The following is a 20,050-nucleotide window of genomic DNA, read 5'->3' as shown; positions in this document are numbered from 1 at the left end:
TCTTGCATTAGACAAGTAAAAGCTAACTGCTTGCTGTGCTTCAGTGCAGATGTTACACCTAACACAATGTCTGTACAAGAGCCCTCACTAAACAAGAACATATCTCTTCTCGTGAACTTTGTTTTCTGCAGTAAAATATTGATTGCTCTTTTTATGGTCACACTGAGGGTTTTTTTACAAAACACACTAGAAAATATCTTCCTCTCAAGGCATCAAAATCTTATAGGAGTTGCGCTGGGAAAAAATGTAAAAATCACATCAAAGACCAACGTCCTACCACCCCATTCAGTTACATAATAATTCACTCTCTCCTAAAATACTTCTTGGCTACCCTTATTCATTGCTTGTGTATGTGTAAAGTGTTTTATTACATTGCTTAGAGCAGGCCTGGCCAATCTGTGGCTCTCCAGGTGTTGTGAAACTACAAGTCCCAGCATACCTTGCCAGCTGTCGGATGGCTATCTGCTGGAAGAGCATGCTGGAGCTTGTAGTTTCACAACTCCTGGGGAGCCCCAGGTTGGCCAGGCCTGGCTTAGAGAGTGCTTAGAAATGCATTTCTGCGCCAAAGTTTGGCGGAGATCGTCTCTCATCGTAGACTTTTAATGGGTTACGTTCAGCTGGGACAATGGCAGGCACACTCTGTGTAATACACTTCACACAATTGCTAAATGTAAAAAACAATCCCCATGCAAAATTTACAATAAAATGAACAAATAAAAACTGTCTAGTGTGCACCTAGTCCCAAATTTTCCCTACAACAATGACAGCGGAGACCCCCTGCCATGGTGAACACTATAAACGCATTTACTGAGTCCAACTTCTCTTCTCCAACAGCTGCTTCTCCACAAGGACAGCCATCTTCTCCTGCAAACCTATGAACCCCATGGAAATCTAGGCACATTTACGCAAGTCGAGGTGCAAAGCGAGTACACAGCTCTGTTTGCATTGTGGAATAGGCATATTGCTCTTCGTCAATGCCTCCAGTACATGCTACTTGGAGAATAAAAGTCCACAATAAAAGCAAAATCTGCAGGTGTACATTCCTTATAACAATGTCTTTTGTATGAGAGATACTCGCCAAGATTGTCTCAGAATCTTATTTTACTAGTGAGTGTGTTTATTCTCCAGGATAAAAAGATACAATACAGACCAGCATGAAATCGAACACTGACGTGATACCGACAAGTCTTTCTGAAAGACACAGGGAAGATGATACTGATGAAGTGGGAACAGACACATGGATGTATGTGGCACTTAAAAGTAAGCCTGAATTGGTCTAGTTATGGACTGAGCAAACTTCATAGAGATTCTAGGGGGGGTTAAAGTTTTATGTTTCAAACGAGATAAGTGAAAAAAAAAGAAAAAAAAAAAGAGATTTTGCACAGTGCCTGTCTGACAACCATCATCATCGTCATCATTTATGTTTATAGCGCCACCAACTCTGTAGCACTGTACAGAGAATATCTGTCATTCATGTCAGTCCCATGTCTCCGTGCCATTTATTCCTGTTTGGTTTTACTGGACTGACTATGATACTGCACCTCCTTGGAGTATCCTTTTGTGTCCTCCTATTCCAGATGAATGTTCCGTGTGTGCACTCACTGCTATGCACAGAGACCCTAAAAGTCCATTGTGGAGGCCGCTGGAGTACACAGAGTTTTTTGCATGTGAACGTTGAAGTTAGGGGTGCTGTAAACCTTGTAATTAACTCTTTTTAGCTTCATGATTTATATTAGCATTTTCGCTTATGTACTGGTTAAACATCAGGGGGGTCATTTAGCGCAAATCCAACTATACAAGGTACAAATTTTCACCTGGACACACCATGTCGCAATGCAAAGGGTACAAATGCAATGGAGTTTTTATATGGAGGCATACTACTATGTGCTTTAGAATGTAACACACAATACTGGGTAGCCTTGTATTTACGATGCAATTTAGAGTTGAGTTAGGACACGCCCACTCCCAACTCTAAATCTGCCACCACACTTCAAATACAACCCCCCACATGGTAACATGCTTTTGCACCTTCAAACTGGATCCCTGTCAACAGTCCCACAAACATGTTCCTGGGTGGGACAGTGAGGCAGAACCATAAAATCGGGGCTGCCCTGAAAAAATTAAGGCAGTTAGGTAGTATGCTACTTTGACCTGTATTGAATACAGGATACAATTTGGCCAATTCACTGTAAGATGGACATAGAAGTTTTGGAGAGGATACATTGGCAAGATAAATTTCAAAAACTAAGTTTGTTTACTTGGGAAAAAAGAAGCCTTAGAGGTAACTGGGTTAATAGGTATAAATATACCCAGGGTTAATACAAACATTTGTCTAATATACTTTTAGTACAAAGTCCCGTACATTCAGCAAGTGGTCATAATGCAATGAAAGAATTGCATGGTTAGTAGTTCTTTAGGAGGTTAAACTGTGATGTGTCTTCTTACATGTGGAGCTAAGAACAAACTCAAACTCATTAACAGAATGTAATCATTGGTTGGATTCCTTTCTTACAAGAAATGGCTGTAGTCAGTAGTGAGCTTTATGGGTATGATAGATCCAGGGAAATGGATTGTCATTTTGTTATTATTTTACTCTATACGTTTTTTTCCGTTCCTCTAGATTAACAACATTAGAATTTGTATGAGGTTAAACTTGAAGGACCTTTATCTTTTTTCATCTTTACCTACTTTGTATTGTGTTACTGGCACAATGTTTTGTTATTCACAATGTCATCAAAAGTGAAACTATGAACAGCATCTAGAGTAGAAGAAAGGTAAGAAGGAGGTTTCTATTTGTAACCTGAAAAATGGCATTTTTACTGACCTCTATTTTTTTTATAGTGAAATTATCACTACATTAATTGTATGTTCAGAACTTTTCATTGCTTAAATCATCATCATCATTTATTTATTTATTTATTTATATAGCACTGTACAGAGAACTCACTCACATCAGTCCCTGCTCCATTGGAGCTCACAGACAGACTAGGGGCAATTTTATAGCAGCCACTTAACCTACCAGTATGTTTTTAGAGTGTGGGAGGAAATTTAGAACATGGAGGAAACCCACGCAAACACGGGGAGAGCATACAAACTCCACACAGATAAGGCCTTGGTCGGGAATTGAACTTATGACCCTTAAATGTACAGGAGACCTTATATGCCAGCCATACATTTATGTTATCACTCTGTGTAGGGTATGAGTAAATTTAGGAGTGCCTGCAATCTGTTTGCCTGCTTTACATATTATTTTCTCTGTTTTCCAGACCTTAAAGTGCCTCCAGTTATACTTCCTACTCTCAAAATATGTCCAGGAGAATTTCGGGAGTTCTCCCAGACTCCCAGGATACCCCCCCAGGATCACACCACTCCTCCTTGTAAGAAGATTTATGGTCCCTCCCCCTCTATAAGATGACGCGATCCTACAACCAGATCTGTGATGAGGTGAAACGCGCTGTCAGACTCCCACACTTGCCCTTTGGACCTGCCCTGTGGGATATCCTAGAGAGAAGGTCCAAAAAGTAGGCAAGTTTGCTTACAATATAACCTGCCTCAATGATGTCACCCAGAAGTTTGGGGGTGTGGCCTAGTGGTAAGGTAAATGTATCAGGACAAGGGTTTGTTAGGAGAGTTCTGGGTTTGAAAAAGAGACTATTGATAAGAGGAAACAATGGGGCCTCTACTGAATGGTGAGCTCTGCATGACCGTCACAGAAACATGACAAAGGCCTAAAACAAGAATATTTTTATATATTACTCTCTTAATATTGACTTTAGACACAAAAGAAAAAAATATAGGAGCACCGTCCCTTTAAGCCTCCTGGCAAGTATAAAACAATGGAGGATATTCCCTGTAGAAATAGTGTTTACTATAGCTGGCTGCTAGCCCAATGCTAAGGACCTCACTAATTACTATGATACCCAGTTGTACTCCAAGGTTAAAGCAGTAACTCAGGATATCATTCTCTGCTCTCTTTAGTCACTTCCCAATCCTATTCTATCATCTGCTTCTGCTTTGAAGCTAAATAACATGAAGTATAATTACGACAAGACGACCCCGTTCAAGTATGTTTTAATAGAAATATTTTTTTTTTCTTTCATCAACACATTTTAATTTTAAGGCTAGCAATATATGTAATAATATTTTGTTAGGGATGTTATAATGAGAATTTTTATGTCGGCACCTGTTCTGTTACTGTGCATACCAGATATTAACATTTCAAATATTCTAATAAGATAAGAAAGAATGAATGTAAGATTCTCAAACGTTAGAGATCATTAAATATGCAAGAACAGCTTCAGCATCCTCGGATGAAGTTTACATAAACGGCTTCTTTTCTCAGCAGGCTCCCAGGCTGAGTGTTAACAGATTATTTATTGTACAAACAGCCCAATGCACTGTACGCCATGGCAACCAATCAGATAAGAGCTAGGGTCAATGCAAATCAGACTGTTGAGAGCTAGTAACTGGTTGCTATGGGTTACGGCACATTTGTGCCACATACACTGTATTACTAGAGTATGCTTTAGGTCTGTTTTTGTCTACAGATTCATTTCAAAATCTAACATAACTGTTAATATGTGATTATGCAGTAACTGGTCATCTACAACACACAGACAAAATGCATATACACAACTAGCATTAATGCTCAGCGCTTATATAGTTTCAGATGCTTTGGACTACACGTTGCATATTTTTGGTCAATGGCTGAAATGCAGGTGTCTACTGCTGACTATCCCCCCCTAACTTTCCTATTTTTATCTCCTAAATTACAGTTTGATTGACCGTCATTTTTATCATGATCATTTATCACAGTAAGGGGGCATGTGTCAGGGCCCTCTTAACAACATTTTGGGCCCCCGGGCAAAGCAGTGCACCGGGGCCCCTATATATACATATATATATATATATATATAAAAAAACAAAAAACGTGATTATATATATGGGCCCTGCAGTCCAGGGGGCCCGTCGGAGGCAGCACAAAAAAAAAAAAAACTGGAAAAAAAAAAAGAAGAAAATACTTACTTTGCGGTCTGCTGGCGATCCGGCTCCCTCCCTGGTCTCCTCCTCCGTCGCGCTCCGCAATGGATGTCGGGCGGGCGTGATGACGTCACGCCCGTCATGCACTGCGAGCGCCGCACGGAGGAGGAGACCAGGGAGGGAGCCGGATCGCCAGCAGAGCGCAAGGTAAGTATTTTCTTCTTTTTTTTCCCCAGGTTTTTTTTTTTTGTGCTGCCTCCGACGGGCCCCCCTGGGCTGCAGGGCCCCCGGGCACCTGACCATTGTGCCCAATGGTAAAGACGGCCCTGGCATGCGTGCAGTCATGTCGTTTGTTACAATTTTACATTCACGTTCCTTATTGAATGGTTTTATTTACCCTTGTTAGTGCACTTCCCTTTAATGCTAAAAATGATCTGTTGAATTTCATTTGGATATTTCACCCTGTAAAACACAATCTTGTTTTTGCTCTTTTAAGCAGAATTAGGTCCTATAGTGGGGATATCCCACATTCCATATAAAATGCCCCAACCCATTCATGTCCTGTTAAGTCTGTGCATGATCATATAAGCACGCTGGTGCAAAACCAACACGATTTGTGGTGCACGTCCAGTGCGTTTCAGGAATGAGGTTTATGTTGACTTATGTCTTCCTGTTTGTTTACTTCCCGCAGTATTGCAAGTACATGTCTGCAGGAGTGGTGCATAGGGAAACAGCCAGATCTCAGCAGGATTTGCCCAGGAATAACATGCCAGCCAACTTGTCAAATATTGCATGGTGACCTTGCAAAGTATACAGCCCTACGTGGTATATAAATACAACAACAAACAGAGAAGATGAAAGCAATTCCCTAAACACAATTTCCTGTTTCATATAACAAAATAAGTATTTTTATACAAAAGTTAAAAGGGAAAACAAATATCTCTGTTCTGTCCAGTGTGAATAAATGACAATGTCATATTTCAGCAATTAGTGATGGAACGCAGGAAGACCATTACAATCTGACTTGAAGTCATGCTGCTTATCTAGTCTTCTTGAATTCTAATTTCAAAGGTCACGGCATGCTAAATCTGTAATGTTGGCTGTGCTGGGATGCTGCAGTGCTGCAGAATCAGATACAAGGTAGTCCAGTCCTTCAGGCCGCTTAACAGATATGTTATTTGTTGGAAGATTTATCTCAAATTTTAGATAGGTATAGATTTTATTTTGGGACAGCTAGGGTGTTCTTTTGCATATTGGGGAAAATGTTTCTTTTTGAATTAAAATGACATACAATGGACAGCACGGTTGCTAAGTGGTTAGCACTTCTGCCTACAGCACTGGGGTCATAAGTTAAATTCCCGACCATGGTCTTATATGTGAGGGGTTTGTATGTTCTCCCCGTGTCTGTGTGGGTTTCCTCCGGGTGCTCCGTTTCCTCCAACACTCCAAAAACATACTAGCTTAATTGGCTGCTAACAAATTGACCCTAGTCTGTGTATCTCTGTGTGTGTTAGGGAATTTAGACTGTAAGCCCCAATGGGACAGGGATTGATGTAAGTGAGTTCTCTGTACAGAGCTGCGGAATTAGTGGCGCTATATAAATAAATGGTGATGATGATGATACAATTAGCACAACTCCATTAATTTACCCACACTTATTAGGCATCAAATCCCCAGATCCAAGCACAAAGAGTTCCAAGTAGCAACTTCTATCAATGGTTGTAGCACAGTCCTATTGTAACGTATATATACACCCAATTTATCCAACTGAATCCCAACATTCTATGGTGATACTGGCGTTCTATATTCTTTCGTTAAAATTCAGTGACAAGTCTGGCAATGGAAAGAACTAGCCAGTCCCATATACAGTTCCAGTTTGCAGATTTGATTTACGTCTAGGTCCTTTATGCAGCAGCTCTTTTTCCCCTCACCAGTCTTCTGGTACTTGTCCATGTCCAGATACTGACTGACCTCTGTTATTCTCAATATCACTGGCTCTGCATCATCCCTGGTTGTGGCTGTAGTTACTTGGTGCTTTATTTTTCTTCTGGTTTGGTTACTGCTAATCTCTCGCTCCCACTAATTTGCTTCCACCAAATGGTTACAGAGTTCCTTCCAACAGTCTTCTGTGCCCAGTTATCTCTGTGCTTTCCTCATACTTGCCGTTTACTTTCCAGCCAAACTCTCTCAGTGGCTGTCTCACACTTCTCTTTGTATACCCAGAGCAGTCTAGAACTTCCTCTAAATCACAGTTTCCTGAATAATTCCCTGTATGCACAGAGGATCCACATACTTTACCATTCGTGAACACCACAGACCATGCATAGTTAATGTGTCTAGCTAAACAATGCCCGTTAACTGCACAAAAAAGGAGCTATAAACACTATACACAACTACACATGCTGCAAAGACAAGGAGGGAAGACAGGGATACAGAATAAATACTCGCCAAACAGCACCTGCAAAAGGCGGCATCTGGTTTGCGGTACGACTTTGGTCGAATGTGGTTGTGATTGGGCAGATCAGGGGAGTGGTTTGTTGGATTCTGGGGGGTAGTTCTGTTTGGGATATGACCAAATTGTATCCCGATTTATTTTTTTACCTACAATGTTATGCAAATATGTATTTACAGAAGATATGACATTTATAGGAACAGAAAAAAACAATAGAACATATTTTTTAATGTTTTTACATTGTTTACGTTCTTTAAAACAGGGATTTGAGTGCATCTAGCCTCATGTGAGTGCCATGTGATGAAAACAATAGTATTAAACTGCCATGGCATAGGAGTCCCCCGAATTATTGTTTAGGCTAATACAGGCTCTTCTAGGTTATAAAGCCAGTGGGTTTGTTAGACCTCTCCTACACAAGCACATTCAAAAGGAAAGCTCCAAAAGGAGTTCAGAGTCCTTAAAAATATGTTCAGTTTTGACCACCTCTTTCACATTCCCCGTACCCATCAGATGAGATATAAACTCCAGGGAGTTCTAGATTTGAACTTTGAAACCTTGAGTTGCTTTCAGTCCTTTTGGCTGAAGCACCACAGAATGGTGAGATCATTATTTTAGTTGCCTTACAACCAGATGAGCCAGCCCCTCATGTGTCATTTTACTGATGTACCAAATCTGAAAGTCCTAGGAATGTACTAAAGCTTTTAAAAAGCAAAAGTAGAGATGTTACCCATAGCAACCAATCAGATTCCAGCTCTCATTTACTAGAATGTACTAGATAAATAATAGCTAATACTCAATTAACAATCTACTTTAGTATACTGATAAAAGGGAACAACATAGTAATTTAACCCGTTAGCTCTATCCCTTTTGGCTTCGGTACCAGGAAATAAACCAGTGGCATTTCCGTCGCCCCGGCCCTCTATTGCCTATACCTCTCACTGTTAGACGTCCAGTGTACTCTGCTCTCCATAACTGGCTTCCTTATGAGCATATGGTATAATCACTGCCTGAGGATTAGAGGGAGTAATGGGTAAATATTCCCATTTCTGCAAAAAGCAGGAGGTGTGAGCACTGAGCTGTGTGAAAGTAGATGAAATTACTAATATGTGCAGAGAGCCCTGGGCCAAAACCTCACAGGACCGCTGCTGACATTGACACATGGACATGCGCTCTGTGCGCTGGCTGGTAATTTTAGTCTGTCATAAACTGGTGTCCTAACCTGTCTTTTCAATGACAGGATAATGAGTGCAGGAATGAATATCAGATACGATGAGAAATGCCCTATTTCTTGGAGTGTTTCCGACTCGCTGCTGTGAAAGTGGATGAATTGGTGTTTTCTCAGTTAACCTTCCTGATTACCCAGTCACAGGGATGTATTAATAAATGGGCCCACCAGTAAGAAGAGCTCCATTTTACCTTATAGTAACAAGGATGGATGGTGGAGTCACTAAAAGCCACTCTGCCCCCCTCTGTATCTTATATAGCCAAGGGACCATGGGCCCGATGCATTAAGGCACGCATACCGAGTGCAACGTGTGTTTGTTTTAAGACGCACGTAAATCTACTCTGCATACTCCCGAATTCTACAAGGATTGCATCTAAAGATAGGTGCGCTGATGAACTCAGGTTTAGGTCTGGTCTGCTCTACTACACATGCCAGTGCAGGATACGTCCAATGCCTATGTGGAATATACATTCACAAAAGAACGCACAGTCAAAAAAAACATATTTAATTAATATCATCTATTAAAAAAAAGTTTTTTTTAAAAAAAAAATAGAGATTATTTAATATATTTATTCTTTTCCTATGGAATATATTTATTAGGATGTGATCTTAATGGCTTCTGAACATAAAATACATTTTTACAGTTGCTTGTGATGGCAAACACATGTTATAGCATGCATACGAGTCATCACTACTGGTCAGGACTTAGACTAGTCCTGTAGCCGGAGCAAGAGATACAGCAGAAACACAAGTAATGAGATGCCCAAAGGTTGAATCAGACGTGGACGTGTGCGCTCGAGTTTGACATGCTCTTACTGTACATTGATTACGGAAAACGCCCCTTCCCTGGTCCATTCTCTCCCAGTAAGATTCAAGTAAGTGTCCTTTGCGTATAAAGATGAATTGAACGTTGCTGCGTTTAGTTGCGTATGGTCTGGTTCTGGTCATGTGCAGATGAAATTTGCGAATGATACGCACAAAATCGGCATTTCCTTGATGAATCAGGTCCCATATGTTTAAAGTATACCTGTTGTATACACACAATGGATGTAAACATATTTGGGCTGACGTTTGTGTCTAAGTGATATCACTGTTTACATTAATTTGCAGCGATCTCGTGAGCATTGGCTCAGCCCACAAAATTGAGAATGCAGTCATTTGAGTTGCTGTGACATCACTGGCCTCACCATCTGAATGAATCCATCAATCCACACAATGCGTTTCTGTACAGCATGTCTGTCAAGCCGCCTCTTACACATGAACTCTGTAGAGCAGGACACGTGGCCATTTTAGTTAAGCATCTTTGATAAGACTGTTACACTGCACTGTTTGAGGTCTTTCCATAGAGATCATTGATCTCTACATAACTCTCTGTCTCTATCTCATTCACCAGGCAGAAAACGGAAAGGAGGAGACGGATTAAATGATGCTCGTATGGCCAACATTTTTCATAGATCAGTGTATAAAATATGTGCCAGCTATGCTCCTTTAAGATACACATCATGTGGGTACACAGATTGCATGGAATGTTCAGATTGTGGAGCGGATTCTTTATACACAGACTATGCTCTGCACGGTGAAAGCAGCAGGGCACAGTTATTGTTTATTTATAAAGCCACAATAATGTCTGCAATGCAGCACAGAGTTTCTGAAAAGAAGATAATGATTATAAAGAAAATACAAATTCAGATAATAGGTGTTGAAAATATTTCAAAAACAACAAAGTACCAGCTTGCGCTCAATCGGCGCTCATAAAGGTCTTTTGTTCAAAGGATTTTATTTTTTACATGTTAACAGATATTAAATTTGATGACAGAAAGTCTTTCATGTGTGTTGTGTAAACTTTAAAATGTGTCCATTCCCTCTATCCATTATTTACACTCTGGAAAAACTGAAAACATGGATAATAATTCAAAAAAGATACATGAAAATGTGTGGTACATCTACAGAATAGGAGTCTTAGCACAAACGATAACATGTTACTGTTGGCATAGCACCAAGCACACTGAACTGCCGTGCACATGTAAAGCATTGAGGACTGAAAAGACCTCAATGTGCCGAACAACCAACTTGCAAAGTGCCTTATTGTTACTACATCCTGGTTATTCTACATTGGCCAAACATATTTTTCATTTGGCCCAATCAAATCCAATCTTGTTGAACTCTAGTTGCTTGCACAAGCCTAGAATTTCGGGGACTGTACAAGAAAACAGAACATTTGTGGCTAACTTTGTTTTTGTGCATTAAAGAAATACAAAACAAAACAAAAGAATAGGACCATATGAGGCCCTAGGCAGGAAAGCATTGTTTGGGCCTCCTCCTCCAATCTTCCTGCATGCCCCACTGCACAGATCCCCCTTCAGCCGAATTGCATAGATACCGAGCTACATTACACAGGCAGACCTAAGCGGCACCCCTCCTTTACAGGCTCATGAAGTTAGCGGAGATAAAGAAACGGGCATAGTAGACACAGTGACAGCATCCCTCTTCCACCAGGTGGCTCATTAATTAAACTGAGGTTTAAGGTCATTCAACACTATCAGCTGTCTCTGCATTGTACATTATAGCAGGGAGACAATAGAACTGAATGACACTGTACCACATAATCAGCATGGCCATTACACTGAGGCTCCGAGCAGAACGCAGACACTGCTTCTGGGACGTCTGCTTAGTCCTAGCAGCACTAAGGGGAGAGAGAAGCAGATTCTGGAGGCGTAGTAACTGTGGGGACAGTCACCAATTGAGCTTGTTCGATATGGGCAACAGGTAAGTGCTTATGTTGCCTTGCCACCAAATCACAGTATAAGTGTGAATAAACCCTTAAAACACTATGGGGTCTATTTATTAATATTGGGCCATACAGAACTCATCACAACAATAGGAAATCTTCTTTCCCCCAAGTTAAGAAGAAAATGTCGCTGGGGCAGCTGAATGTTGCTCACTTCCCCCGTGATACTGTCTGTCTGTGGTAAGGGGACTCTTACCCCTTCCCCAGCCACTCTGGGGTCATTCTGTGAGTGTGCACTGGAAATGGAAGTCCAGATTCATACCCATATTGCACCACAGTTTTCTAAATGTCCATACCTGCCCTTCGCAAAACATACATAAAAACCCAACAGTTCAAACAAACAACATAACACATGCAAGTACAGCTTAATTTCTGAAATAAAAAGAACATGTTGATAAAAACTATAACCGCGTACCTTTAACTGGATGCTCGCAGATGCTAATTTCTTGGCTTCGGTTTCTGCTCGCAGTTGTTGATAGTCAACAGGTTTATATTTTGAGCTGCCAATTCCATTCTTCATGTGAACCACTAATTCGGCTGGTCAAAAAAAGTCAAAGAAAAAAAATAAATAAGAATAATTTACTTTAGCAAGTTACAGTATTTGAGTTTATATCAATTATTTTAACAGCTAGGCAATGCTTCTGTAGTTCGCCTCTTCAAGGCCTATAGCACACTTTTTTGGGTTGACTGTGAACCCCTCTTTTCTAAGGGAGTTTAGGACCGCTTGTACCTTCTGTAAATGACTGCCCCAGTTACAATGAAAAATGACACTGTCATTGAGAAGGGCAAATGCATACTGGCAATGAGGTTTGATTACCACATTCATCATTCTTTGAAAAGTGTCAGGAGCCCAAATGGTAACACTGTATACTGTAAAAGGCTCTCTGGGGTGGAAAACGCTGTTTTATCCTGGGCAATGTCTTTAAGGGGAACCTGCCAGTAGCCCTTGGTTACAGCTAGAGTTTGAAAATATCGGGCATGTCCTAGTCTCTCATTTAATTTGTCTACACGTGGTATAGGATAGGTGTCACATTTTGACACTTCATTGGGTTTACCAAAATCATTACAAAAAATTAGTGACCAATCTGGTTTGGGTATTAACACAATAGGGCTGGATTACACACTTTTTGACTTATCATCATGATCATCTCCTCAATGACCCCTAGGTCTAACATTTTCTGGACCTCCTCTGAGATAGTTTGTCTCTGGGCATTCGGAACCCAGTAAGATTCCTGGAAATTACCATTAATTTGTACCTGATTGGCATTTGCCTGCACCGATTGCTTAACAAGTTCCTCCATATGAATAGATTTTGCAGGCAGCATTTTAGCCACTTTTTCTAAGACATGAACCAGCGTAACACAGACCTGTTCCCAAAATACTATCCAGAATTTCACTTTCAGCTTACTTGATAAACAGGTGTGATGTTAACTGCAAGCTAATTTCTAGACACATAAAACTGCAAATATGTGTTTGTGAATTAATTCTTAGTAAAAGCTTGATATGGCTCAGAGAAGCTGTGTACAGCCAGGGGTTAAAAACGACGTCTAAATCAAAATGTCCCTTTTATTGTGTGTTTAGGTCCAGTATGGCTAGCTTTTATTGGCATCAAAACAAACCTTACCATGCTTCTGGTCTGTGTATAATCAAATAGTAACACAGGTAACTTCACAACTCCTCTCCTACGCAGTTCTAGAGACACACCCTCCTTATAAGAGATCAGACCCAGCTGATCTCTAACCTAACTAAACCCCATAGGATAATGTCCTGGGAGAAAACACCCATATATGTTAATATAAAGGAACGTAAAGTAGACCTTCAACAAATACACTTTTATAACTATTAATTAGCCTACTGTCTGGCAGGTCAGAAATGAACCTAATGAATGGAAGCCCTCCCTCTCACTCCATTCACTCCAGGGAACCCTTCGATCTGGCTCTTACTGATTTTCCCTGGAGTTCAGAGCACATAGGTCAGAAATCTAGGACTTGCATACAGTCCATCAATGATTTTACCAGCATTCCCGTCACACTATATATATATATATATATATATATATATATATATATATATATACATAGAGATACATCTATCTATCTATATATATATATATATATATATATATCTTTATGTATATGTATAGAGAGAGAGAGAAACTAGACGTATAGTTAAGATGTTAGTTTTGTACACCACTGTGTAGAAGTGGGCCTACATGTGTCTAATGCATATATTGACTGTAAGAAGAAATTATTTGCTTGGAAAGGAACATAGTTTACACAACTGTGGTTGTTAGGCAGCACAGAGATCATAGAGCTTCGCCAGCGAGGATCAAATCCGCCATTTGAAGATATCAGGCTGGGGAAGGTGGATTGTGTTCAAAGAGAAGTGATGTTATTTTTATATACTTGTTACAAACTTCAATCTCTGCAGCAAGCCTAAGGGACAGGTACTTCAATGAACTGCAACAGTCAATCAATAGCATTCAAATTAACTTTGCCAAAAACTTCAAATGCTAAAACAGTGTACACTGATATTTGTATGTGTTATTTATATCGTCAAGTCTAAAATGCAAAAAAAAGTATATAACTGTAGTTATATTTTTGCTTGATACACAACGCAAAAAAGGTACTTATACTCAAGGTTAATACAAACATTCTCTCATTTTGGAATGCATTATTCCAATATTATACACAAATCTGTATTTCATTTATTTGACCTTGGGCTTAGTTTACAGTGATTTTGAATTGCAAAAATTGTCACTAAGAACTTCAGCAGCAAAGTAGCTGCTCTACTATGCATGAAACCCTGTCCTGAATCAGGTCGTCTACAAATGAGATACCACCGGGTTCCTAACAAACATGCAATGTCCTGCGGGAGTCAGGCTGTTCTAATTCGTCCTTGCTCCAGTGTCTGGCTAAAATCACGAGAAAAACTAGGACAATTTGCTGCATTCCGACTGGTGAAAACTGTGGAAATATCAGAAATATTAAGCACTGTACATATAGATCATATTGGTTCTATGTGTGGATATTATTTGATGATGCAACATCACAGAGAATTTACAGTTCTTATCAAACAAAGTTCGTCTTTGGGCCAAAACACAAACAAGCAGTACTACTGAAAGACAAGAGGATGAATAAAATCTTTGACTGAAGTATGAAATTTAAATATATGAATATTGTAACGGTTAAGGGAAACTGCATGACTATGAAACAGCTGTGTTGCTCTTTGTCTATATCACACATTGATGGCCTCAGGAAGAATTGGACGCAAGTGAGGTGTAGATATTTCCATACTGCGCATCTGTACCAAAATGCATCCATATTTAGATTTCAGAGTACACTATATTGACAAAAGTATTTGGACGCTTGACCATTACACCAACAGGGACTGTAATTACATTGTATTCAAATACATATACTCTAATATGGAGTTGGTCCTTTTGAAGCGGTAACAGCTTCCACTCTTCTTGGAAGGCTTTCCACAAGATGTTGGAGTGTTTCTGTGGGAATTTGTGCCCATTCATTCTGTAGAGCATTTATGAGGTCAGGCCCTGATGTTGGAGGAGAAGTCCTGGCTCGCAGTCTCCATTCCAGTTCATCCTAAAGGTGTTCGATGGCGTTGACATCAGGGCTCTGTGAGGGCCAGTCAAGTTCTTCCACACCGGACTCATCGAACCATGTCTTTGTAGTCCTTGCTTTGTGCACTGGGGCACAGTCATGTTGGAATAGAAAAGGGAATTCCCCAAACTGTTGCTACAAATTTGGAAGCATAGTATTGTCCAAAATGTTGGTATGCTGAAGCATTAACATTGCCCTTCACTGGAGATAAGGGGCCTAGCCCAAAACCCTGAAAAACAGCCCCATAACATTATACCTCCTCCACCAAACTTCACGGTTGGCATAATGCAGTCAGGCAGGTAACGTTCTCCCGGCATCCGCCAAACCCATTACATTAATGCCATTGGAAGTTCGGAACTCTTCAACTATGGAATCAGCAGAGTGCTGGCGACAGTTACGCACCATGCGCCTTAGCAGTCATTGACCCTTCTCTGTGATTTTACATGGTCTTCGGCTTCGTGGCTGAGCTGCTGTTTTTTCTAAACGGTTCCACTTTCTAATAATATCACTTACAGTTGGCCGTGGAATATCCAGTAGGGATGAAATTTCACAAACCGTCTTATTGCAAAGGTGGCATCCTATCCTAGTACCACGCTTGAAGTCACTGAGCTCTTCAGAACGACCCATTTTGTATCACAAATGTTTGCAAATGGAGACTGCATGGCTAGGTGCTTGATTTTATACACATCTGGCAAAGGGTCGGATTGAACACCTCAATTCAATAATCAGCAGGTGTGGCCAAATACTTTCGTCCATATAGTGTATACTAGACTTGCAGTCCCTTATGCCTGGAAAGGCAGAACAACGAGTGAAAGCATGAGTGGAGTAAAATAAGGACTTGTATTTGTTATGGTTACGAGTGTTCACGTACATACACGGCACAGAATGCTTCAAACTGTATATTTCTAGGAAGAAAAAAAAATTGTATTATGCTCCCGCTTAATGTGAAGCATCAAGAGCACTTTATTTATAAAGGAAACAGTTGAAAACATGAACAATAAGCGATATAATTCAAATACATAAACCGTTTCCTTCAGTTATCAATAGGATTGTTTAATATTTCTGTTAGTGTGTTCCAACAACCACTGATAGCTGAGCCTGCATAACAATGAACTTCTATTTCACATATATGTTAATATAAAGGAACGTAGACCTTACAGAAATTATTATCATGTTATGCCAGGGCCGTAACTAGGGCTGTGCGACAGGGGCGACCGCCCAGGGCGCAACGCTAAAGGGGGGCGCAATTTAGGAATATTTTAGGTTCATTAAGGGGGCAGCATTTGTCTTTCTCGCCCCAGGCGCTAGGATTCTAAGTTACGGCTCTGTGTTATGCTATAGAGTAGTCTTACTGAAAACAATAGTTGAAATGAATATGTGTTATAGCCTTCTCTATGTGCTGCAGATAGAGGGCCACATCTTAGATATAATCAATGAATAATAATAATATAGACTGCCGCCCTCCCCACATACAGCTTGTAAATGCCAGCTTCAGTGAGTAGTATTAGCCATTCAGTCAGTGTATGTCAGTATGTCCACTACATGACCATGAATCATTTCAGCATCAGTTGTGAGCTGGCTTTTTTTATAGCCTGCTTTGAAAAGCCTGTCATTATCAGCATTACTGATCATCCGTGGTCTGCATCTACATTTTTACCATGTTAGCACGCTAGGCAATATGTACAATGTGGTCTAGGAATCTGGCTGCACACTGCACACAATACAGCCAGAACAACATGAACATTCCAAGAGCACCTATTATACTTCCTGGCTGATGTTCTTCTAAGGCTGGGGTTTAGCAGATACAAACAAGTAAGGCTGGATACACAATATACAAAATGTTTCCAGATGCGATATTCAGAATGGTTTTATCAACGATAAAAAAAAATCCCGATCAGTATGCCGATTCAGGAGTATACACCATACACATTTTACATGATTTACTTCCAGATCTGTGCTCTTCATCTGTCATAACCATTGGCTGAAAAGATTGTGACTCTGTACATTCATCATCATCATTTATTTATATAGCGCCACTAATTTCGCAGCGCTGTACAGAGAACTCACTCACCCTGCCCCATTGGAGCTTACAGTCTAAATTCCCTAATATAGGCACACACTCATACACAGACACAGACAGACTAAGAGGGAGATAGACAGACAGACAGGGAGACAGACAGAGACTAGGGTAAATTTTTGATAGCAGCCAATTAACCTACTAGTATGTTTTTGGAGTGTGGGAGGAAACCAGAGCACCCGGAGGAAACCCACGCAAACACAGGGAGAACATACAAACTCCACACAGATAAGGCCATGGTCGGGAATCGAACTCATGACCCCAGTGCTGTGAGGCAGAAGTGCTAACCACTAGGCCACTGTGCTGCCCACATTCCATAGAGATCTATGGACACTGCTGGTCGTGAGTGCATACACACTGCAGAATAGGAACGACATTGTTCCATTGTTAAACAACATTTTATTCCGGTTTAAAAATCAAATGAAACGATACGATGTGCTTTGGTACGGTAATTGTTCATCATTGTAGCGTACACACTAATGTGTTATCGGGCCGAACGGTCATTTATCGTGTGACTGGCCCGACAATTGGGTGTAACACACTGTAGTCTGTACCCAGCCTAAGTGATTTTCATATCCAGGGAAAGGAGGTGGGGAAAGACTCAATTTTGATTTCAAACTTAGAACAGCAGATATATTGCTGTACAAGATATATGACTATATATAATCTATAGTGTCGAAGTCAGTAAATTGGATAAAGTCATTTCAATTAATATCGAGCAGATTTGGTTGTCTTTGTCTGAAATTATGCATAGAGCACGCTTTGGCTTATAAGGGCGTATCCAGCCGCAACACGTGCACACACATTTGTAATTAGTACACATTAATAGTAGTTGCAACACAGTTATTTATGTCGAAATATAGTAGTATTTATGTTTAATATTATAAGTTATATGCATGTTAGTGAAATCAAAGGTTCAGGTTGCAGGAACTATGTCATGTTTGGTTTAATTTTAATCCCCTACTCATCAGCAGTTATTCGGTTCATTCGCCAAAGAGATCGCACATTGCATACTCTAGTTAGCGATGTTAGGGAATAAATGTTTAAAGTGATACAGATTGTAAAATGCAAATAGACTAGTTGAAACTGAATTCTTGGCGGGAAAGTCGGAGCACATCCCCTGGAGAGATGACCCCCACATTTGGATATTATGGTTTGAACTGGCGTATGACCTGCAGTACACTGGACCTTCCTGAAGCCTGGACCAAGAGAAGCAAGCCACATCATCTGCATTGTTTTACTGTATTCACTGACTGCATATAAGCAGGGGCTCTGGGCTTAGTGATCAGTCTTCTTTGACCACAGCCTTCAGACCTGAATGACTGTTCACTGGATCCAGAGCGCCTGCGATAAGTAACGGCTGTACTTGTTTTATTTCGCATTGTTATTCTGCTACTTTTTCGCTATTAAATAGTTTGTGCTTTGGAACCACACATCGGGAATCGACAATCGTTATTGGATAGCAACTAAACGTGCATAACAATAGATATTAGAAATGGTTGGTGATAGGTACAGTTTAAAACATTTAGATGCCTTTCATTTTGAATAAGAGTGGGACCACTTAGACACTTGTAAGTATTGGGAGTCCAGGGGGTAAAGGAACTTCAATAAAGAGGTTCAAAAACAGCACTTAGAAAGGACGTAGAGGGAATCAACTTCAAGAGGGGTGTCAGTTTCATTACTGCCTACAGACAGATCAGGAATGGATCATAAGCAGTGTATCTGCCAGGGTGCGACTTTATTCCACGGTTTAGATCAAGTATTATTACCAATACATACTGTGCTTTGATACCATATGCCGCTGTGTATGATATCCAATTTCCCTTTATAATCAGGAATGAGAGGACAGTTCAATAGGTCTCTCTGTGCACAATGCAATAGCAGCCCAATACTCACAGCTGTCCTTCTGTACTTAGACCATACTTGCCAACTCTCCCGGAATGTCCGGGGGACTCCCGGAATTCGGGTAGGTCTCACGGACTCCCGGGAGAGCAGGCAAGTATCCCGCAAATGGCAACTTGCTGTCGAAATGATGCGATTCATAACGAATTGGGTCATTTTGGCCCGCCCTCCCACGTCTAAACTGCCACATTGACGCAAAATGCCACGATTCACCACGTACCGCCCCTCCAAATATGCCCCCTGCGCGGGATCTCCTGGAATGAAGTTTTAAAAGGTTGGCAAGTATGACTCAGACCACATTAAGACCAAACAATTACAGTCAGCACGAAAGGTAAGTAATAGTACTATACCATTGTCTCTGTTCCTGTGAGTTGTTACAAATGTTCGAATGTCTCTTCCAGTCATGTCTCTGTAATTGAATGAAAATGTGAGATTAATAATAGATACATCAGGCCCTTATAGAATCTCCCCAGCCCACTGATCAGTTCTTAGCTCCTGGTACCCCTCCCATGGTGGAGATATCTTCGGATGATCAAAATGAAGGCTGATATGTCTTGCTATATTTCTGTTTGTTGGAGGGGGTTTTGTTTTTGTTTTTGTTTTTCTTCCTTATGAGTGGATTGTTTATATTCTCCTTTCATTTTTAAATGCGTATTATTGATATTGTGTGCCTTATGTTAGTTTCAAGTTTAATTGAGTGACTCCTTTCCCCCTGCGTGGGGAATCCCTATGTGTTCCCCTTTGTTGGTAATTTCCTTTCCCCTTTCTTTTTTTTCTGTACCACTTATACCTTTGAAAATTTTTAATACAAATATTGATGCAAAAAAAAAATAATAGATACATCAGGCAGTAGTAATACTAATACTCCTCACCACCATCTCAAAAGAGGTGTCTCATTACATCAAACAACTGCATTGGAATGGGTTTATATGATTTAATCTATACACTCATCTATATGGCTTAATCTATACATTTCATTTATTCAGCTTTGAAGATTAGGAATTAA

General features: G+C 40.4%; 1 protein-coding gene across 1 annotated transcript in view; it reads right to left on the bottom strand.

Moving 5' to 3' along the window:
- Positions 1–19,450, bottom strand: part of CCDC148 (coiled-coil domain containing 148) — a 98,148-nt gene extending 78,698 nt beyond the window's left edge. The window contains exons 1-2 of the mRNA XM_075180837.1: positions 19,395–19,450; positions 11,861–11,982 (exon numbers count right to left, since the gene is read on the bottom strand). Of these exons, the coding sequence (XP_075036938.1) occupies positions 11,861–11,982; positions 19,395–19,449 (177 nt within the window). The 5' untranslated portion in view covers position 19,450. The remainder of the gene's footprint in view (positions 1–11,860; positions 11,983–19,394) is intronic.
- Positions 19,451–20,050: the final 600 nt, after the last annotated feature.

This window comes from Mixophyes fleayi, chromosome 7 (genome assembly GCF_038048845.1).
Source record: "Mixophyes fleayi isolate aMixFle1 chromosome 7, aMixFle1.hap1, whole genome shotgun sequence".
Classification (NCBI taxonomy): Eukaryota; Metazoa; Chordata; class Amphibia; order Anura; family Limnodynastidae; genus Mixophyes; species Mixophyes fleayi.
This window is presented reverse-complemented; position numbering and strand designations above follow the sequence as displayed.